Raw genomic sequence first — 24,780 nt, forward strand, 5'->3', positions numbered from 1 at the left:
TATTTTATATTTATGCAAACATTGTTATTGCTACCATATTGCTCGACCAAAAGTAATTTCGTTTTCAAACTTGAAGTGTCTGAGCTATTGATCTTTTACTTCATGCAAAAGAGTGTATTGAATTTTGGGCATGTTTCGTGTGAGTTTTGCATAATTTTGTACGTTGCTTTGTGACTTTCGAATACCCTCACCTATCAGAGTGTGTTATTTGCACACTTGAAAGTACATATAAGTGACATACGAACAGAGGTAAAACGACACTTTTGTTTTTGAGAAGAGTTTTGAAGACAAACTGTATGATTTTCATAAAAGGCAATGGACCATAAACTCAAAAAAAAGAAAAAAAAGACTAATTGTAGTAACAGACCGTTAGTTACTTTATATATCTTTTTGGTATCTCATTATCAGCACATCTTTCATTTCATTGGATGATTTCATTAAAAACGTGCAACCACTTCAATAAGAAGACTTAGGAATCTAAATTTTTATGCTGATGTACTTGTACGTCCAAACGAATCCTTCATTCTGAATTTCAGACTCTATTGAAACACAACACTGTGATACAACGTGATTTATGGAGGTTCAATACACTGTCTTTGATACTTTCTTTGTTGTCACTCTTTTGTTCATTGAGGTTTTACAGATTACTCGAGCAAAAAAAAACGTAGTCGAGTAGAGGAAAATGATGCATGAAATAGAATATTTCAAACAAATCGACAAAACTCAACGTTTTGGACAATAACGATAAAGAACGAATGACATAATGATCAGAATATTTTTCCGACTGAGGCGGGGACGTAGATAAATAAATAAATAAATAAATAAATTAATTAATAAATAAATAAATAAATAAATAAATAAATTAATTAATAAATGTTTCATGATATTTCATATGCAATTCCATATTTTCCGGGATCTTCAAATGATTAAACACTCATGTTTACCAATACCTTAAACAGATAGTTGAAACTTGTCATATGAAACTTCAGTTCAATTACAGTATAAAAAAATCAATCGGAATTGAGACTTTTTGCAATTTTTGGAAGAATATCATATCATCTGTAGATGTTGTTCCATTTAGGTGTTTATGTGTAATCTCAAACTCGATGTAGAGTTTCAAAATGTCATATCCATCCGTACATTGATATTGCAGTCTGAGTCAAGAGTGTACAACAAACTACGTAAATGGCTCCCTCGGATTTTTATTTATAAATGTTGTATGGCATTACCACTAACAGTATATAACAGTTGTGAATTTCCATAATTAACAATGAGTATTTGTTAATATTACTAAAAATTCAAATATAAAATACAGTCAATGTCATCACACATAAAAAGGGTAATATCATAAAATCAGTCGCCTTTAAAAAAAACCGGCATATCGTATCTCATCACAAAATGAATGTTACTTTGATATCCGATAACAGAAACACACTAACACATGATATAAAATTATATTATACATACTTATATACTTACATACATACATACACACATACATACATACATACATACATACATACACATACATACATACTATGGACTGTGACATGTGACCGTTCACGTGCTCTTTTTTTTCGATTCGGTGAACCCGTATCATTCGAAATCAGCTACTGCGCCAAAAATATCTTGACAGCCTACGGAAACACGGACGAGAGAGCCCCAATGTGATTAGGTACTTCACGTTACACTCCGTCATTTTGAACAGTTGGAATCGAAGTTCAATGCAATCGACCAGGGCGCAGGGTGAACAGGTCCGAAGCGAACCTGCCGACGCAGACAACAACGGCCAAGTCGGCCATATTGCCCACGAAAATCAAAGTCAACAAAAAGACAGAAACCATTTGCAGTCTGAACAACAGGTTAATGCAATTCAGTATGCTCAGCGGGCCAGCGTCTCCACATCGGATCAGCAAAATTCCATCGATCCACCGGGAGAAGCTTCAGGGACTTATTTTGACGTCACAGAGTCGAGATCAAGCAGCTTGCAGACGCTGCCAAAACAAGTGTCTGTCAAATTGCGCTGCCAGACACCTTGTGCTACCCGAGAGCACGCAAAGAGTTTGACAAAGTGGCATTCCTAACACTGGATATTTTGTACCAAGCTGTCAAGTATACGCAGAGACGATTATCAAACTGTGTATCGAGCCACAGGGTAGTACCTGGGACGAATATACCTTGTTGGTGATTGTATTCAACTTCTTTCTCATCAGTCAATGATTCACTGAGATGTAAGTAGGTTTCAGTGACATACGGTGATGGCCCTCCAACAGTCTGCAGTAAATTGGTAGCACTGGAAGTGAAGAAGATTCATATACAACTACTGTTAGACAATTACCTCTCTCAAATTTACTGTACACTGAAATATTTGATTTAAAGGATGAAATTTGTTCACCTATCTTTTTTAACTTATTACAAGTTCACAGTCACTCCCTTACATATGTTTTTAGTCCATGCGGGTGCAGTCCAACAGCAAGTTATAGATGGGGCTCCACCCATCCATCTTCAGCAGTTACTCAGACACCCATGAACCTATCTGGTTCAAACTTGGCACAAGGATGTTTCATTATGATCACAGGGCTTGAAATTAACAGTAGCCCAGCCGTAGAAGCTACCAAACTTGCCCTAGGGCCAACGTTTTCCAATTTTGGTAGCTCACTTTTGCTACCCAGAATTTTGAGTACGTACAGATACTAGTATTTGTGCAAGTTAATAGTGTTCTTTAAGATTGAACACAGGACAGTTTTGACATTTGAAATTCAAAATATCTATTTTATTTTTACTCTCTTTTGGGAATTTCATTTTATTTTATTCTCTGTCAGGAATTTCATTGGCATATAGATACTTACCTATTTGTCACTGATTTCGTTCAAACTTGACACAAGGACAATTTACTATGACATACACAAGGTCATCAATCTTTGTTGGAATGTGATGAACAAAGAATTAAAGATTTATAAACTGACAGGGACTGTCTCATCAATGATAGACTTGTTTCTAATCAAAGTAAAGATGCAGTCTTTGTAAATTCTTATCTATGTGAACATCTTCTCTGATATATGATACATTTTAAGTTATTAATATTATTATATTCTACTGCAGAATTCATGTCAACTCAGATATAAATTCAATGAGATTATTGAATGTGAAACATTCACAAAAGTGGAAACAATGGCCAAAGTCCCTGAAGCTACTATAGACATGGATACAAAATTAAGTATTTCCTGACTGTATGAAATTATTTCACCAAGGTCATCCTAGGCACCTGTTAACCAAATACTAAAGCTGTTTGACCAGCGCTTTTGAAAAAACAAGTGCCCCAACAGTTGACAGAGCTATACTGTGTTATGTGAGAATAACTTTTTGTGACACATGTATTGATGAAGAAGGTGGATATCTTAATAATTCATTTCAGGATGGCCTGACCAAAAATGACAAAATAAGCTGCAAAAATATGAAATTGAAGATTTCATCATAATTCATATTACATTAAGATAACGCCTAGGAACCTGTATACCAACTATCAAAGCTATCAAATGAATAACTTTTGAGAAACAAATATTTTGACCAAAAATGGAAACAATTGACCAAAAAATACAAAAATTGAAGATCTCATGAAATTTAAATATATCACACTGAGACAACTCCTTGGAACCTGTATACCAGTTATTAAAGGCATCAGACAAGCACTTTTGAGAAACACATTTGTTGACCAAAAATGGCAAAAATTGCACCAAAACTACAAAATTGCAGATTTCATCACATATTCAATGTTTAGTTCATCTGTAGGAATCTGTATAATAAATATTAAAGCTGTCAGATGAGCAGTTTTGATGAAATACAGTTTTGACAAAAAATGACAAAAAAATTCTTAAACATACAGATTTGCATATTTCATCACAATTTGAACAAATCTAAGTTGGGTTATCTCTAGGGACCTGAATACCAAATAACAAAGCTGTCTGACCAGTGATTATGAAGAATAAGATTATTTACCAAAAACGCCTTTTTGGTGCTAATTTGCATATTTTCAACAATATCGAAAAATTAATAAAAGTCGTTTCTAATAATCGTATTTTTCATCTAAAAAGCAAATATTAAATCAGTAAGTACTGCAGTTCTCAAGATATTTGAGTGGACGGACACCTCATTAACGGACATACCGGTACATACACATACACATTTTTGTTATATGTCAATGATATGCCCGTCTGTGTATCTCCTAAGACTACCTTAGCTCTCTTTGCTGATGACTCCAAGTGTTTTCGTGTGATAAAAAATTCACAAGATTGTGAAGCTTTACAGAGAGATATTCATTCTCTTTATAGCTGGAGTGTCAAATGGGGTATGACTTTTAATACAGGAAAGTGCAATGTCCTCCATTTTTACACGATGTAAAAATTTTCTGAATTTTGATTATATCATGAATGGTAATGACTTAGCATCAGTTAAAAATACTGTGATTTAGGTGTTGATCTCACTTTCGACTTGAATTGGAATACTCACATTGATCGTATTTGCATGAAATCTCATAGATTGCTTGGCATGATCAAGCGTACTTGTGGCTACAAATGTGACTCTAAAACACTTAAAGCTCTTTACTGTTCACTAATGCGTAGTCATCTGGAGTACGGAAGTGTCGTTTGGGCTGCCCAGTCTAAGCGCAACTTAGTAAAAATTGAAAAAATCCAAAGAGCAGCAACAAGGTATATTCTTAATTATCCCACTGACATTGATTATAAACAAAGATTAGTTGCTGTAAACCTTTTACCGTTGTCATTTCGCAGGGAGATTCTTGATCTGATTTTCTTTTATAAATGCACTACTGGGAAATACTCTTTAAATGTTCATAAGTATGTCAAAACTCACTCATCTAAAATTAATACACGTTCTAGTGCTGATACAAATGCACTGGATAGAAACCATTGTAAAACTGTCACTTTCCAACACCTTCTCTTTAATAGAATTGTCATTCTCTGGAACAATTTACCGGCGACAATTAGAACCACTGCTTCACTTTGTACATTTAGAGTAACATTGACGAAATGGTATTGGGATAAATTTTATAACTGTTTTGATCCAGACAACACTTGTACGTGGATTTCTCGTTGTCTGTGTAGCAGGTGTAGACCTATGTAGATTTTATTTGATTTGTTTTAGACTTTCTTCATTTTTTATCTCCTGTATGTTATTGTTGTTTGCTTTTTTCATTGTACATATTTCATTTCATTAGGGTGACTGGCTTTGTATAGGTGGTTCGCACCTGTTTCAGTCATCCTATCCTATGTCGGTACACGTATCGTGTCCGCTGTGGATGAATATTATAAATAAAATAAATAAAATAAATACATACCGGTACATACATACATACATACATACATACATACATACATACATACATACATACATACATACATACATACATACATACATACATACATACATACATACATACCTGTAAATACAGACTGACGACGGACGGATACCCATCCCAATAGTTTCTATAGACTATAGTCTATAGTAGCTAAAAATAAATCAATACCTTGATTGTTCCTTGGTAACACTCAAATTTTCCTTTGTGTCCGATTCTGTGGTACAAGTGTAAGCTGAGGCATGAAGTAGTGACAATGAAGTTACAGAACTGAAAGAGGGTATATGTAAATACATGATAATGTTACTTAGATGCAGGCATACTGATACAGTGATATCAAAGATATGTATTAATTTCAGCTACAAGTCAAATAGATCTCTTAATTGTTTTACTTATTCAATCACGCCATTTTTTTACTAATATATGTCGTATACACTAATTGCCAGGTACCATTACATGTTTTCAGATCAGATAACACTATAGTACTATGATATGCAGTGATGATCTGGGAACACTATTTGCTATTTGTCAAGACATCAATGTTGTTTCATTAATAAACCAATGTGTAACAAGAATGAGAATGATTGAGAATGGAAATAATAGGACTACCAGCCAAAAGGAGCGGGAACACTTGATCTACTTGAAAATGGGACCTTGAATCAAAACAAACTTACTCCACCAGTACATTTGCTAGGCACTTCATATCTACAATAATCAGAGTACAAAACAGTAATTTCTAACAATTTCTTCTTGGTAACAGATAATTAGAATGGTGATATGAATACATGTACAACAAATTGACAATGACTGATAGTACTCACTTGAAACTCTCTTCATCTTGACTTCCACTCTCAACCTTTGGCTGTTTATAATAATGGTACTTTCGCCTCTGGGAGATGGCCTGTCTTTTCTTTTTAGGCATCCTGCAAGTAAATCTTTACCACAAAGTCCAAGTTAGTTTGGCTATTCTGCACATCACTCATCCATTTCATTAAAATCACCAGATAAGCAATGTGACGAGACTGTGTTGTACACTACACTATTAAAATCTGTCTTGATGTGCAGATTGTATTACCGATACTTCTGTAGAGACTTTGATCAATTTTTCAAATAACTAATATTGCCATTTTTCATAAGACACTGTAATCATATTAGTGAACCTGTTTGTGAAAGCTTTCAATAAATTGATTATAAAAACTTCTTTTTGAACAAAATATGTTAATATGGAGTTATTTCTTACAAAATTTGGACCAAGAAATATTATTGTTATGCTTACAGGAAAATGCTATTCTTGCATCTAACATTAATGAGTGTAAATCGCTTTTGCATGAAAACCAACTCTGTCATGCAATCATCTTTAAAAAGTCTTCATTTTAGTATAAGATTTGTCAATATTAAGTGATTTTTGACAAAATAATATAAAAAATTCGGTGCTATCATGAAAGCTGGTTAAAATTTTGGATTTTTACACAAGTGTTCAGACTCTGCACACAACAAGGTAAACATTGTTTTGGTAGAAAACAACTGTTTCTTGCAATCTACCATTACAAAACATACCATTTGGTGAAAAAAATTATCAATCTAAAATCATTTTTCACCATTTTTTAGACAAAATGCTACAACTGACCAACTTTAAGTGAATTTCCTGAGCAAAATTTTTGGTTTGGATTGTACAGTTTATCATGGGACATGACAAATTTTGTATCAATTCCACAAGAAAATAAACACTTCCTTGCAATCAAATATCACAAACACAACATTTTACCATGTTTATTTTTTAAAAGCAGTTGTTTTTTTAAATTTTTATGAAAAAATCCTAGTCGAGTGTATTTTAGTTTGAAATTTTAAAGGTTAAATATAGATTTTATTACATTTGACACAGTAAATTGTGCAATACATTTAGGAAAATGAAAAAGGTCTCTTGCAAGCGTACAAGTAAACCCCAAACTTTTGGTTCGTACTAAAATTAAATGTGGTGGTTATCAACAAAATAATAGCAAAAATGCTGGCGGATGTTGTCACCTTCCGAGTCTCGCGAGGCATTCTGCAGCGTATATGAAACGGCACAGTGTGTACAGTAGCTGGATTTTATCAATAAATAAAAATAATCTGAATTTATTTGGGTATTAAACAAAGACAAAAGTAATTTACTTGGTTTTCACAAACAGACGATTTTTATTTTTACCCAAATTTTAGTTTGATAAAATTAGAACATACCGTGCACCAGAGCAGTGTATCGGAGGTCAAGTTGTGGCCAAACGGCATCCATGTTACATGTTATAAATCACGTATTTTCCAAACATGTCATCCATCACAACACAAAATATGATCTCAGATTATTCTCTGTTGTTTAAATCCCATTTTGTAAAAGACTACCGACAAAAAAAATTGTGTTACAAGATGGTAAACAGTGGGGGTGACGTATTACGTCACTCTATTCCACAGCATGTTTTCGAATCGCCTAAAATTCGGCCGAAATTTTCTATCTGTCTACGTCGTTTTCAGTGTTATCATTTTCTAAAGACTAAGTGTAAAAAACAGTAATACCTTGAATTCAGACTGAAATTTTCCAACAAAAGTACGAGATATTTACCATTTTATTCCAAAATGTGCCGACCGAAATCGTCTGCTACAGAATGTGTGCCAGCTTGACTCTACGCACCGTTCTCGAGCAAATTCTCGCGCGCTCGCGCCGAGAACAAGATGTTGCTACGTGACCAGCAAAAACAATAGAGCTTCCAATCCCTGTGTGTATATTCGAGCCAGGTAGTACGTAGAAGACACCGCACTTCCTCACTTCCGGATGAAACGAAGGTTATTGCAATCGCAATACTTGGGCTTTGCTCCAACAAGCGATCCTGGTCAAGTCGAATTTCGACACGCGTACTGCAAGCTTGTTCACAGCCCTCCAGGGTACAACAAGCGGGTTCGACAGAGCGGTCAACAATATTCAACTAGCCGAGGCGTTATCTGAAAGTTATCAAAACGCCCAAGCTAGTCACGACTTTACTCAGAATACACGTCGACGGCAAAACATTGTGGTATGCTCCGCCCGTCGGATATAGCGCCAAGATCTGCGACACGTGTGAATGACCACATCGTATCGACGTTATTTTCGTATTTTCGTTATTTTAAGGCAAATCAAATTTTAGCCTTATTACTCACGTATGCACATTACAATTTTGGATCAAAATGATGTGCGTCGACAAGGTATGGTTGTTCAAATATCTGCTTTCTCAATACCTAAATTAGACCGAGTCCCAAGTCTTAGCTATGTGTGATTATATTCAAGCAACAACCAGACAAAAGGGAAAGTCCCCAAATTCTCAAATTTCATTCAGCTGCGTAAACCGCAGCGGCCACTCTGTGCAAGTACTATCAGTTTGAATTTAAATCAATCGATCGCTATGGCAGGGTTGTCGGTTATACAGTGCTTGTGATTTCCGCCCCACTGGTGCCGAGATCGGCATGTCAAAGGAGGTAGAACCAGACATAGTCATTAAAGTGGGTAGATGGAAATCACGTTCAGTATTCTACGGCTGTCCACTCAGAGACTCCTAGAAACTGTACTAACAGAATTCTTAGGAGCCACAACAAGTGAGAACTTTAGCACGATGAAGTCGATCGTTCCAGCATATCGTAATTTAAAAGCTTCAAGAATATTTGTATGTTTTCTCTCCATATTGCATAGGGCTCTGCCTGTGTCGACTGATATATGTTAGTTTCATAGGAGTCAGTCAAACAGGCAGAGACATATGCAACCCGCCCTACGCGGCCCAGCTATTGAAAGAAGACAAGCACGTGATCGGTCACATGTCACAGTTCATCGCAATTTTGTCTCACTTGTGGCGTTGTCTATATAGTTAAGGCTCATGCCGCGATCAGTTACTGGAGTCTTCTTGTTGTATTTTTAGGTACAGTCGACGACTTTCAGTCGACCTCGTTTACTAGTCATTGTATCGTTGTTATCGATACGGGTTCGCAAATCGAATAAACGATGATTTGCATTGGGTTCTGCTTGTATCGACTAATATATGTTAGTACAAAAAATACATGCATGCATACATACATACATACATACATACATACATACATACATACCACTGATGACATACATACATACATACATACATGCATGCATGCATGCATACATACATACATACATACATACATACATACATACATACATACATACATACATACATACATACCACTGATGTCATATGATATAAGAAATAGAGGGCTCTTTTGTTCCCTAATAAACGTTAAGGGGGCGCTGCTCGCAACACAGCGTATTTTACTCAAAATCTCTTTTTTGCAAGTACATGTATTCATTCAATTGTAATGGTGAGCATATTGTTGGTGTAACTAACCTTTTGAAATGTGCAAAAATCAAATTATCTGAATTAGGTGCATTTCGAATGGCCCTTTAATACATGGAACTGTTTTGGCCTTGCATGCCCATATAATCTAACTTATTTAAAACAGCCAAATGTCCTAAAAGTCTGATAGTGATTGCGTTGATGAACGTTTTACCGCGATTGTATATACCGTTAATATGACGTTAATGTGACCATTATCGAGCTCGTTCTGTCAGTGAAATCATTTTGATAAATAAAACATTTATAATTTTCTACATCTCACCCAATATAATCAAAATTCCTGCAATACATTTAATATTTCCAGTCCAATACGCTATTGCTTCAGCAAAGTATTCATGTATTCTTGGTTCTCATAAAAATATCAATAAATGATAGACAAATTATTTACGTTATCCTTATATTAGTTGACAATCCTTATCATTAGTTGACAATCCTATTGTGATATGAAAATATCAGAAAATTCTCATGCTTTCGTCTTGACTTGAACATGAGTGCCTCGTCGATTTTTGCGAGAATCAGCTGAAAAACTTAGCATTTTCCTACATGCAGCTGGAGTATGCCTTTGTTATGCCAATCTATAAGCATCTTGAATTCCAATGGTATGTTGTGTACTTTGGTCATCCATGCGTACTTTTCGTAGTAATGGTAGTTTAATGGCTTTCCTTGAGGATCAGTTGAAAACGGCCAGTATCCATAGAGATGTACCTCTTGACAAAAACTTAATGCGCCAGCTAAAAGAAGCAATCCTGAAATACAATATGCAGTAAGTACAAATTCAGGTTACTTAAGGATGTTATTTGGTTTGTTAGGTAATATCATGCCGATAGTGGCCGGAAGACTTTGTCCTTACTTATAAAAACGATATTGAGTGAAAAATTCATATCCATTCCTTTTGCAAATCTATAACGCAAATCTTCTTCAAACCTATCCATACCCTGCTTAGGGTCTTTTATGAACAACTTTCTTTCGGCCTATGATATGCATATGTTAACTCATGCATAGCCTGGTCACAAGTTTTCCTCCTGTGTGAATCTGAAATAAAACTTTCCAACTTTTCCTCTTGGATGTCTTTAATAAATTGAGGATTTTAAACTATCTTTGTCCAAATCAAGAGTTTGAGAATGCAAATCAGGGTCACCATGAAAATTTCAGATCAGAGATGAACCAAATTTCTAATTTCCAAAATTTCGAATTCTCGAAGTCTTGTTTTCTATGGCCTCTATAATAAAGCTGAATTAGCTTTAAGGTCGTATGGGCCTCGAAGGTGAAAGACTTAAACTTTTGCTCAAACTTTCCTACATGAAACTTTCAACCGTCCTCTTACCAGATCAGAATAAAAATCTCGGGTCATCTTACAATACTGGGTAATAGAGAAATAAACAACCTTAATTACTTTTATCGATATCTGAAATTCAAAATGGTTAATTTACAATTTTGATTTTGGTTAGTTGAATTATTATGACAGAGAATTGTTTTTTTGCATCAAGAGATTGAAATTGGCGTCGCAACTGTTGGATCAGAAATTATTTACAAAAGGTAACAGCATGAATACCTGTCGCTGAGGCGCATTCTACCTTAAAATACTGTGTACTTTGTCAATCTTTTAACCCTTTCACCCCTGTTCCCTGTATACAGGTCCAACTTACCATAGAAAACAATGGATTTGGGACAAACCATGGTGGTGAAAGGGTTAAGCCGTGTGAAAAGAAATTAAAGAGTACACTTGTGTTTTACACCTAGCATCGTGTCGAAATGCCCTTGGTAAACGGTCAACACAGTTTGTGCCTGCGGCATGCCAAATGCTATTGTTGACAATTATACTCTATTACGAATTGTAATATTTGTGCTGTGTTTGAAAGGCTAGCGCTGTATATTTCAAAATAATATAGAGGGGTAAATTAAGAATTCGACTATTGAGATGAAACAAAATGGCCAACAAATAAATCTCCCCGTACGTTGTCTAATCTCACCTGATGATAGTCGCATTTCTTTGATTTTCTTTCTTCTGTTAAAAAACCGTTTCACCGATAAAATGTAATTCGTATGGATATAATATAATTTAATGTTTGCGTCTTCAAGGGCGTCTTGGGCTCTAAACACTGGTTTGGTAGATCGACGATGGGAGAAGGCGGCCGAGTAGAGTGTTGTATTACCATACTCTTGCTTCACGTAGTTAGTAAATTTTGCTGCAGCTCCAGTTTTTATAACACTGGAATAACTGTATTACAAAAAACTCCTTTTTTAATTTTTGGACAAAAATGGTGCTTTCATTGTTGATTGCATTACGTGAGATGTGAAATTCAAGAAAAAAGTGTCATCGCTCTTGTTTATCAGAAATCTATTCAAAAGAGACATATAATAACCTTGCAGAACATGTCGGTTTTCTTCACTTCACTAAGTAATGTAACTCATATCTACTATTGTTATATGCATACATGTCGTAATCTTAGTTTCTATGGTTTGCTTTTTGTTAAACGTTTCATCTTTGGTTTTTGTTTTTTAACAAATATTAAATTTTTTACTGAAATGAACTGTCATTAGGTTAACCCGTGGGCAGTTGACGACTAAATAAGAGAATGACTCATTTAAATTATATAGTATATTTTTCTGCAACAAATAATTGCATTTACTTTCTTAATGTTTACGTCTTTGCTCACTAGTAAATTTGAGGCGGCTAAGAAGATTGAATATTATAGTGCCTTTAAGCATTTTATTTGCAAGAAAAGTTTAATGTTTCATCACAAAACGTCCCTTTTTATTCCATAATTAATACCATATCAGTTTTGTATGGCACTTCAGACCAACAAGCACCAAATAAAGGGGCTTTGCGTCTTCCAGGTCATTATTCAGTAACACAAGGCGACAAAACTTACTATTTTGAATTAAATTTTCCTATATCAAAAACTAAACATTGATGTGGGAAGAAAGCGTAGACGGACAGAGACATGAAAAGTTTTCCTAAATATCCACGATTAAAGCACAGAATTTTCGTCAATACTTACTTTGTTATTAAAATTGAAGGATTACATGTAATAAGATTTGTTTTTGTGCCAGTATCATTTGAATATTTCCGTATTCTTGCCAAGTTGAATCTGAAAAGAAAGATAAACTCGCTCGATCCAGTCCTTCGCCTTGTAAACAACAATAAAATATAAATCAAAGCACTATTGAAAGTTACAAGGCAAAAACCTTTGAATTCCAACTTATACCGTATTCCTCAATAACATGATAATGTATCACTATAAAATAATATTTCTTCAGACATTATTATAATATCTATTTTTCTATACATTCATCCATTGTAATTCTGTTGACATATTAAGTCTGATATAATATGAAATAAAAATAATAATTACGCCCTCTTGCAAAGTCTTTCTACATATTACACTAACAAGACCCTAACATTGAAGAATAAAATGCATCGACCCCATTCTCTGTGTTCGAGGTTATACGTTTCTGTACACCATGAGTCTGCAAAGAAATATGATAGCTTTCAGATGAAGGTTGATAACATTATTCTCTTCAGTAAAGACCTTAGATCCCGAAATTGCATTTTTGATATTTGATAAGAATAATATGCGGCTTGGTGTGTCACCGTCATTTCATTTCTTATTCCCCTAAACCGCATAATCAACCAATAAATCGGTCAGTCAACGTAAGTTTTCCTATTTGAAAATTAGAGATACCATGAAAGTAAGGACATATGTTCATTGAAACAAAGGATGAAGAGAATAGGAGAAGTAATTACGAAACAATGAGCGCAATTTATGTAAAGTCTTTACTTTAAAATTAAAACTATGATACATGGACAGCGGCTTAAATTATCAAACAAACACAACGATAACCCCACAGACAATCAAATTGAATGATAACTGTAACAGCAATAACAATAGGAAGAACAAGACCAAAAACAATGTAAATAAATAAATAAATAAATAAATAAATAAATAAATAAATAAATAAATAAATAAATAAATAAATGATTAATTAATTAAGCAATTAAGTAATTTAGCAATTTAGCAATGCAATGTAACTCCCTTCTTTCATTGAAAACAACATCTTCTCAACCCGAAATTTTTACTTAAGATACAAATAGTACAGCATAATTGCGTCTCTGAAGCCGACAATATGCGTACACATGAATAATACATGTAAAGGCTATCTTTGAAAAAGTTTGTTAAAATTGTTACATTCATGTCATCCACTACTCCTTGTGAACAGATCTTTCATGAATGGAATGAACATCTATAATCAATTTGGATTTTCATTTATGACCTTTTGTTCAGTAATCCACCTCGTTGCGTCAATGAAAATATTTCCTTTCCCACTGACAAATATACCACCAAATCAGCTTATAACTTGACCTTTCTATCATCAATATGCAATCCTTGCCTCGGTCAATTCTCTTTCAGTTATAAAAGGGCTAAATTCTAGAATAGGCTTCCTTTTTTGTTTAAAATATTTGATTGTGTTAGTTTTGCCCTCTATAATTTTTATCATTTAATTCAAGACTTACTTATTGTCCTTGCAGGAGCCGGATTTACATATAAGCATTACGTAAGCTACACTTTGTAGCTCTCCGTCACATTTTGCTTGTTTTAGCATGAAAATTTGGTTACAATTCTTATGTTTTTTATTTTGAGCAAGGTCATTATAAATCACGAATCGTATTACTGTTTCATTAGATAAAGATGTTATATTTACAATAATGCAGTAAAGACAACAAAATCCTACAAGAAATGTGATAAATAAATACATAAACAAACAAACAAACAAACAAACAAACAAACAAACAAATAAATAAATAAATAAATAAATAAATAAATAAATAAATAAATAAATAAATAAATAAATAAATAAATAAATAAATGATTCACCTGATAACAAAATCCGACGAGTCTATGGACTTTCCACATTGACTGTCAAGCAGAATACCACTATTTCCAACCAAACTGCATCTCTTGAATGAACTTTTCTTGAAAGGCATTTCCTGTTCATAAAAAAAATACAATTGTAAAAATCATAAAAATAATGCCCTTTTTGTGATTTTTCTATAGAGAGGATAGTAGATAATCACATGGCCATGTGATATTGTCGTACAAAGGTTAAGGACTACTGCGCTGGGACCTTATACATATAAGTTGAGCATAACGATTACATATATGGTGATAATTGTAGTGTTTGTCTGTTACGACAACAGGATACATTTGCACCGACAAAGACAATATTACATTGTTACATACCTTGGGAAATCTTTTGTACATTTCCTGTGTTACATTTAGCCGTGTACTCCTTTCACCATCAAACTTCATTGTGCCATTTAGTTCAACATTCTTCTGCGTGACTATGAAAGTTTCACTCATCTTACAGTATTTTTCCAGAACGTCTCTGTAAAAAAACCAAAAAAACAATACAATTTTAATGGCGTATGCTGCAAAACATGCATAAGGAAGTGTAATTTTCCTTGTATCTGTTATAGAATTGGCTAAAATAAACATTGCGAAGAAACTCAGGAGAATTTCTGTCGATTGTTTGCTATCAATGATGAGCCTGTAGAGCAAGCAGTAACTGACAACCGTTGTCTGTTACCATGTTGGCGATTTGACGTATGCTTTCTACGTTTGTATTTTAACTAAGTGTGCTAGTTATAGTATTCTGGATTTTCGGTATTGTTTGCTTCTTGTTTAGATGCGTCGTGGTGATGGAATAACCTCTTATCGAACAAAAAATGCTTTTCTAAATTCTTTCCCCAGTACTGCTTTCAAGATTATAATGCAAATGACAATCTTGAATCACTATTTCGATTTGTATATGCTGTTTTAATATGCTCCCTCTCATAATGATAAAAATTATTGATCCTTAATAAATATGATAAACAATTTCTCTGGTGATGTCTTGAATTAATTTATTATTTTATTTGATCATAAACTGAAATGAATTAGACGTACAGAACTCACTAAAACGTTGTAAGGGTGGATTCTTTAACCGAAATAAATATGTGGTCTCAAAACGTAATTCGACAGTTGCTGAAGTTACAAGTATATGATTCATGCGGCAAATTGGCTCTCTATGGTGGTCATATGTATATGTTTTCTAAACTCATTGAAACATAGCAATGCGACAACAAGGATTATATGACAAAAGGGTAATACTAACCTCAACCTTTTCGCCTCTTTAGCGTTGAATTTCCAATTCGTTCTAATTGACTTAAATATAGCCATGGGAGATACTGACGGCTTAATAGCCACCTTTGCTGGTACTACTTTACCCATTTCATCGACCGATATCGATTTGGCAGTATCATTTTGTAATGTCATTGTTTCATTGACTGACACTGCCTTTCCAGTCTTTTTTACTGATTCTAGTTTATTTGATTCATTAAGTGACATTGGTTTTGCAGCATTATTGACTGACTCCAATTTTATTGTTTCATCCACTGACAATGCGTCTGCAGTCTTATTAACTGACTTTGACTTTAAAGTTTCATTGATGGATATCACTTTATAAGTGCTATCGATTGTAATCATTTTACCGGTGTCGTTAATGGACACTTGTAGGTTCATGGGCGGTTTCTTAACTTTGTTAAATTCGGATAGCGATAATACATTGGAAATGTCCGTCCGGGACATTGAATGATATTTTGTTATTCGAAAAGTTGAATACAACATCAACATAAGAGTCATGAAACTGGTAAAGCCTGTAAATCCCATCAGAAATACAATCCTTTTACGTGAAATGGAGCTCCTTTTAATACGCATCTTTGACCCACGGACCTGCAATGAACATTATTTGATGGAAAATATATTAGTGTGACGTCTAGGAAAATAATAAGTAAGCCGTAATCCGTAATCATATGTTAATGCTCATCAAGGTAGTTATTCAACTTTGTACTAAAACGGCATTTGTATTCTAAATTTGACGTAGAAGATCAACACGATGACGTTGGCTGAATACTTTATCAGTGTAACTAATTTCAATAAAACAATAAAAAACATAAAAATGCTGCAAAACGAAAGTAGAAACACTTTACAAAAAGATATTATAGAAATAACGGACGACGCGCTGACCATTAACGTTTATTTATGGGCAAGGGCGAGAGGAAAGCCAAAAAATAACCAGCGAGGCTTGACGAGCCCGTTAATTTGGCTTTCCTCTCGCCCGCGCCCATAAATAAACGTTAATGGTCAGCGCGGAGTCTATTATTTCAATAATATTATCAACGAACCCCGAAAAACAGTCAAAATTTACGAAACTTTCGCATGCGAACAACAACTGGGCCCCAGAACCTGTCAGGGAATAGTGCGCGCGCTGGAAAGATTTTGCAAATCCGGAGATTTTTTTGAAAAAAGCGTCTAAACTCGGCCGACAAATGCTCGCTTTTATTTAATGGTTGATTATGATCTTTGTACAAATCACATTTTTCGTTTTAGCCGTTAAGTTGCTGTGTTTACGGTATTATTCATATTCACGGGCATGAAAACAAACCATTACTATGTATTTGTGGGCAGTCACGTGGTTCAGCTCGACCAATTAAAACGCAATGGACAGGGCATGGTAATATAATATGTTTTATGTAGCAGATGCATCACTTCTCCATGTCATTGGCCTTTTTAATTCCGAAAAATAACGGGCAAGGGCATCTAAACAGCAAATGTGAGAGCCAGCAAAATCCAAAAACCTTAGTCATGCATATATTCCAAGCACAACCCAATTCCAATATGCTCAAGTACCCAAGTCCTCTATTTGCATTCGATGGCTCTTTAGTTTTAGACACAAGGTCTCGAGATATAAAATCATATGCAGATGTCACATCAACTTGTAGCTGCAATTACGCAGCAGTGCTGTAGCTTATTAATCGCTCTCAGGTCAGCTGCTTCATGAGGTCTTCCATCATACCAAATATGAAGGGTGTAAAACGTACTGAGTTATGGACATATATATTTATTTTAGGTCAAAGGTCATCGACGTAAAATGATATTTTATCATATGGTTATCCCTGTGTACCATAAATTACTTGCTATGGTAGTCCAGAGTTTGATATGTACATAATCAATGAACCAAGGATGTTGTATCATAAGTTGCTCCATAATACCGAAAACGAACGGTGTAGCTCTTGTGGTTCCCAATTTCGAGGTCACGTGACATTTTGTCAAGAAACTTTTGTTCCATATTTTTTCTCTGTGTACCAGAAATCAGACCTCTAGCTCTATTGGCTAGCTCAGAATTAGAATGCACAAAATTAATGAGGTCCGGGATGTGGTGTCATAGGGTCTCCCAGTATACCACATATGAAAGGTGTAGCACTTGTGGTTACTGAGTTATGAACACATGTATATTTAAGGTCAATGTCACCATGGTCACGTGACATTTTGTTAAAAAAGATTATATCGCATAGTTATCCCTGTGTACCTAATATCAGACCTCTAGTTCTATTAGCAAGCCAAGAATTGTGCTTAATGATGAAGTACAATAAGTGGCAGGTCATTTGACATTTTGCCTAAAAACTATGTGCCAATACTGACCCTTGTATACCAAAAATCAGACCTCTAGCTCTATTTGCAAGCTAATAATTAGATATGTGCATATTTAATGAGATAAGTGATTATGCAAAGGTCGAAGGTCAAGGGACATCGTCAAAATTTTGGTGTGCAGTTAAGTCCCATACCCGTCATTGCTCAACAGACACTAACACTTTCGGACTCTTCCGTAGGCTAGATATTGTCATACCTTAGTTGCGTAGGTATAGGTGAGGGTAAAGGTCATTTGAAAATCAGGAAAAAAATACTCTAAAAATTTGTGGTCTACATGCAAATGACCCCATGGCTGTCTGGCCTCGCCTGGCAGCTAGCTCAGAGTAGAGTAGCTGCATATCATCAGCCTTGGCCTGTGCCATTTTAAAATCTAGCTTTCCGTATTGACCATGTACATTCTATTAACCAAACATCATATGATATTGTGTCTAGGGTGATCAATTTTCATAATCAAACCTTAAATGAGAAATTAATTATTATTTTTGATTAAAAAACACTCAAACAAAGTATGAGTCGTGTCCAAATTTCCTTAGCTCTTGGCCTACTTATACGTTAAATTCCTCCAAGTGGAGCTTACCTACCCATCTTTACAGGCGTTATTTTCTTAATGGTACAGTCCAAAAAGTGACGTGACTAGGCAGAGAACGGTTCTTAAAAATACACAAAATAAAATTTAAAAAATCTATAATTCCGGTTAGATTCATCGGATCAACTTGATTTGAACAAATTCCCATCTTCATACATCGAGCCAAGTTGTGACCAACTATCAGCAACCGCCGTGCATGGGTTCTCGAGTTTAAATTGTTTACGGGCACAGTTTGGTGTTCTCTGTCCGTCCCTTCGTTCGTTTCTCCGTTCATCAATCCATCCATCCATCCATCCATCCACACTACAGATGCTCCTGATGCCTATAGCATTACTATCCACGAAAGTTATGCTACTGATTGACCTGGTGTGTGAAAATACCTTCCCTTTCAACCACTTGTGCAGTTTGGTGAGACAGCATGATAACCCGTACATATAACTGGAAAGTGCGTTGTACTAGTTTGTTAAAAGGAATTACTTACGGGCCAGGCGCAATAAAAGGTGTCCATCTCTGACAATTCGACCTGTACTTAGATAAGAAAGGAATGATTCACCGACCGAGAGGTTATCGTAACGCCGTGCTATCGCCAGCAATCGTGCTCGGGCGGACAGGGCAATAGCCGAAGGTATAGAAACATTTGATTTAGCCTCAGCCTCAGTTGAAGATCTTTCATGAAATACATTGCCACGGTGTTATGATTATGGGCGTTTATGATTTGTGTTCGCCCTGTCGGCTTCACAGAAGCCTGTTTTTTCAGTACATAATAGCAATAGCAAATGGGGAGACATTGAAGTCCTCAAGGACGCTATTTCTCATTCAAATGTTCTGACAATATATGGCTACTATGAACAAACGCTTGGCTGACTATTATGCATGCTAATTGTCGTCTTAGCTTAGGGTAAAGATTAGTCATTCCCAACTGAATCATTGCTTGAATATACCCACATTCAATCAAATTCGGCTTAATATAAACCCATAAAATAGGATCACAAAAATTGAGATTTTACCATATTGGTACCTCCTTCAAGGTTCGGGTATAATAATGCTGCAGTATTAAATGCCAGAATTTCTGCTTTGTGGAAACTTAAAGAGCACAACAATGTATGGTATTAGAGTAACAGACTCTTTGCTCAGATAATTGGTGAAGATTTAGAAAGTGTCTCTCCTCATATGAAACATCGTCAAGTTTTTGAAGGGGCTAAATTTCATCAGCAACAAGTTAGCCTCGGTCTTTGTAGCGGTAGCTTTGTGACGCCCTGGGGTCACGTCCTGTGAACTTTATGGCATGTGACATGTCTGAAATCTTCTGTTTGACCTCAATTATTTACAAATCATTTCATGTGAGAACAATTCTATCAATTATGTGGCGCAAATACTGCGATCTGATAGGTCGAGACGTGAAAATAACATTACTATATTTGCAATAGAGCACGGTTCGATAAGGCACGAGCTCTCAGCTGGAGAAACATTCCCTTTTTGACGTTTCGTGCCAGAATGGCAATTTAAAATCATATTATAATAGCAATAAAGCACCTCAGCAATAGGTATGCTACTCAATTTGACTAGTTCACTACATATGTGCAGGAGTGATATCGTGAACTGGTAAAATATTTACGGCATACCATCGCTGGGTGTAGTTTATTGCCAAAATATGTCTAGACAGTTTTAGTGCAGTTTCTCAAAGGGCAGTGAACTGTTTTGTTTACAGGTTTTCTGGCCGTTGGTTTGCTTTTTAACATGTTGAGACCACTTCTTTCAGTCTCTTAGGCAGAATTGAATAGTTTTCACTGAAAACATTCTTTAGACGAGATATATAGAATGCGTTAACGACGCTCCCATGAGTTCTGTCCTAAAGTGACCCCCGCGACTTCAGTTCTCCATGTATATGATTCATTTCTTCGCTTGCTTGCTTGTTCTATGTCAGACTCCGTGTGTTGGTGATCAAATCTTAATTTTAGAGCAGCGAAATAGTAGTAAGTGCAAACAGAACCCATAGAGGGACCTGTCACGACATGGTTATATGAAAATTGAGCGCCCAGGTTAGCGTAAACATACCTGCATGCTTCTCTCACGCTCAGATTAGCATACGGGCATGCCTCTCCCAGTCCCCATTATTGCAAATAAGCGAAACGAGGCGTGAGGCAAGATGAGTCAACATCATGTAGGTATAATTGTCTCAGGATGGGTGGAGTGGTAGGTTCTCCCATTGCGACGCCGTTGTGACGTTACTGCCACCACAACTCGGGGTCAGCTCCTGACCTGACAACCCCATGCCAGGCCAGAAAACCATAGCCAAATCACAGGATTTACTCCGGGAAAATATCCGTAAAAGCTTCTGTCACGGAGCTATTGGTTTCAGTTATATTTCAAAGCTGTATTCACAGGCCTACACCAAAGCTATCGGTACAAAAGTACATTTACAGTCGTGTATTCTTTTTCTGTAGTCACTGCTATTAGTTACTAAGATCTAAAACACGACTGTACAGGCAGATTTACTACCTGTTGGGCACGAACAAAACGTTTGAACGTAACTGTGCTGATCCGGCACGACATGGACTGCTGACGGTAGGCTACGCCGTATATAAAGTCATGATTAAAGATTCTTGTATAGGCATCAAATTCAGATTCTGTCACGCGTGTAAAACAATTCTAGTACATCCACGGTTTTATCCACCATACAAAAATATAAAAAGTTCGTCAAACGTAAAGTTAGTTTTAATATTATGAATTTGGAAGGACTGGTTTTTCTTGGAATCTGTTCCAAGAAAAACATTGTGTCCGGTGAGAAAATCACATACATTGCATTGATAAAAGTCAAAATAATTGATCTTGAATTGAAACAGTCCTTAATGATATGGCTTCATAACTATTTTCCGCGATCATCCACAAAAATATTCGTTTAGTAATCGCCTGAGCTCAAATCTGAGTCTCGACGGGCGAAATGTCAATATCCACAGGTACGAAGACTGCTATGGTATAACAAGATATGAACTGAAAATGCTGACGTGTTTCATTATATTGCAGTTGTGTGTTAATTTGGACCTTTGCCACATTTTTGCAACTTCATTGAAAGTGTTATGATCAACATGATGAATAATATTCACCAGAGATTAATTCTTAATCTAAGTATATATCCCAAATCAGGAAAATTCATTAAAATATGCAATTTAGGAATTGACTGAAGTGTTCTCATTAAATATGCAAATTAGGAATTGCTGAAGTAAAAATGTTCAATGACTTTCATCAATAATGTCGTATCATAGTATCTTTAATGTAAAAAGCAATTCGTCAACTTTGGTCTAGTCGAGACAGATAAATATCCTTAATTAGGAAAATTCATTAAATTTGCAAATTAGGAATTGGCTAATGTAAAAGTGCTTAATGACTTTCGATGTTGTATCATAGTATCTTTAATGAACATAGCAAGTTTCGTCAAATTTGGTCAAGTCAATACAGATAAATATCCCTACTTAGGAATGTTCAGTAAATATGCAAATTAAGAATGGGCTGAATTAAAAGAGTTTAATGACTTTCAATAATGTTGTTTTATTGTATCTTCAATATATGTTGCAAGATTTATCAACTTCACTCGAGTCAATTCAGATACATATCCCAAATGAGTGAAGTCCATTTAATATGTAAATAAGGAATTTATTGAAGTGAAATTGCTTTATGATCTTCAATAATGTTATATCATAGTATCTTTAATGTACACAGCAAGTTTCATCAACTTTGGTCAAGCCAAATCAGATATATATCTAATTAAGAAAGTTTATTAAATATGCAAATAAGTATTTGGCCGTAGTAAAAATGCTTAATAAATTTCAAAAATGTTATATCATAGTATATTTAATGTACATAGCAAGTTTCATCAATTTTGGTCAAGTAATTTCAAATAAATATCCCTAATTTCAAAAGTTCATTAAATATACAAATTAAGAGTTTGATGATTTAAAAACTCCTAATGACTTTCAATAATGTTAAAAAATAGTATCTTCAATATACATGGTAAGTTTTGTCAATTTTGATCAAGTCAAATCAGATATATATCCCATATAAGGAAAGTTCATTAAATATGCAAATTATCCATAAAATTTTATGTCATCCCTTAATATCGTTCAAAGCTAATATATCTTTGTGTGATCAACATTTGTAGCGAATCTCATCAAAGTAATTAAATATGCAAATGAGCTCTAAATTAACTTGACACTGTTCAATGTTTCAATATTTATCAGATCAATATCTGTAGCGAGTTTCACCAAATTTAGTGCCGTAATTTCAGAGTTATATACCTAATTACAAAAGTCATCAAATATGCAAATGAACCCTTAATTAACTTCACACTACTAAATGCTTTACAACCAAGTTAGATATTTGTCGGATCACTATATGCAGCAGTTTTCATTACATTAGATGCAGTTATTTCGGAGTTATATGGCTAATTATTAAACTTCATGAAATATGCAAATGAGCTATTTATTAACTTGACACAGCTCAATGCTTCTCAATTGAATTGGATATTTATCAGATCAACATCTGTGGCAAGATTCATCAAATTTAATGCTTTAAGTTTGGAGTAATATCACTAATTACGAAGTTCATTAAATATGCAAATGAACCCTAAATCTACTCCACACAACTAAATGCTTTACACCACAATTAGATATCAGCCGGATCTCTATCTGCAAAATATTTAATCACATTTGGTGCACTTATATCAGAGTTATATGACTAATTAAAAAACTTCATAAAATATGCAAATGAGCTATTTATTAACTGTACACTGCCAAATGCTTCCGAGTTTAATTATATATAGATCAGATCGATATTTGTTGCATATATCATCAAGTTTGGTGCGGGAATTTCAGTTATATGTCACTAATAACAGAAGTTCATTAAATATGCAATTGAGCAGATAATTGACATGACACTCACAGCATTATGATAATGTTCCAAGATTGTCATCTGTGAAAATTTTCATGAAATTTTGTGCAGTATTTCTTGATATATGTCTACACTGTCATTAACTTCTCCATTGTACGGAAAGAAACGATATTACATAACCACACCAACCAAAATCTAATTAGTTCTTGCAAGTAGCATATGGTACCTGTCTACCAAATCCGACTTGAATCCGTTCAGGCGTTTTCGAGTTATCATGTAAACAGACAGACAGACAGACATACACACACTCACACACACACACACGGATAGACGGACAGACATCGCTATGAAATTAGCCCACATGTTCACACACGTGAGCTAGAAAGTAGATAATAGCCTGGTCCAGTACCTGCATATTCTTCGGGTCGGGCACCGAGTGGGAAAGACTGCCAATATCAAACAGGGAATTTACCAGCTTTGGTGCTACCTGACAGACTTTTTTTATCTACTTTAATTTTTTTTGCTCGAAATCACACCGGACTGATCGAAAATCTCGAACTGTTCAAAGGGCATTTTGAGCGGGTAAAAATCATCTTGCGGGTGATAGGACTGCACATGCTGTGCAATGCTTTGCAACCATTTTACCTTGTATTGATAACAGACAGATGATTCGGATTAAATAACCATTGAAGTACTATGAACTGACAAGAAACTGGACATGCTAAGAACTGCATAATTGCATGAGATTTTACATTTGAAAACAAACATCAAAAGAACAGTCCTTACGTCGTCAGTGACCACCTTGTAAAGGTCAAACAGGCGTAACGTTTGATAATATTTATCAATAGTTGTGTAAAAATTACACTCCTTATTAGTTTTTCCTACAGTTTATTGAAAAAAAATATATTGTAAAACGTTTCAACACGATTTTGTCTATACATGTGGCAAGTATAAATTATTGATAAAAAAGGTAAAGACAACAATTACATTGGACATCACAAACATAGTACCTGTCTTGACGAGCTG

General features: G+C 34.9%; 1 protein-coding gene and 1 long non-coding RNA gene across 2 annotated transcripts; one reads left to right on the forward strand and one right to left on the reverse strand.

Annotated features, from left to right (window-relative positions):
• The first annotated feature begins 1,566 nt into the window (after positions 1 to 1,566).
• LOC139116494 (uncharacterized) lies at positions 1,567 to 9,383 on the forward strand. The gene is made up of 2 exons (XR_011548315.1): positions 1,567 to 2,155; positions 8,138 to 9,383. It is a non-coding gene; the product is annotated as an uncharacterized lncRNA (long non-coding RNA).
• Positions 9,384 to 9,624: 241 nt separating this feature from the next.
• On the reverse strand, positions 9,625 to 16,520 carry LOC139115826 (alpha-2,8-sialyltransferase 8E-like). Its single transcript, XM_070678203.1, has 6 exons — positions 15,910 to 16,520; positions 14,997 to 15,141; positions 14,631 to 14,743; positions 12,756 to 12,845; positions 11,724 to 11,971; positions 9,625 to 10,499 (listed from the first exon to the last, which is right to left on the reverse strand). The coding sequence occupies exons 1-6, from the start codon at positions 16,509 to 16,511 to the stop codon at positions 10,282 to 10,284; spliced, it is 1,416 nt and encodes a 471-aa protein (XP_070534304.1). The 5' UTR covers positions 16,512 to 16,520; the 3' UTR covers positions 9,625 to 10,281.
• Between the last annotated feature and the right edge of the window lie 8,260 nt (positions 16,521 to 24,780).

This window comes from Ptychodera flava, chromosome 17 (assembly GCF_041260155.1).
Source record: "Ptychodera flava strain L36383 chromosome 17, AS_Pfla_20210202, whole genome shotgun sequence".
Taxonomy (NCBI): Eukaryota; Metazoa; Hemichordata; class Enteropneusta; family Ptychoderidae; genus Ptychodera; species Ptychodera flava.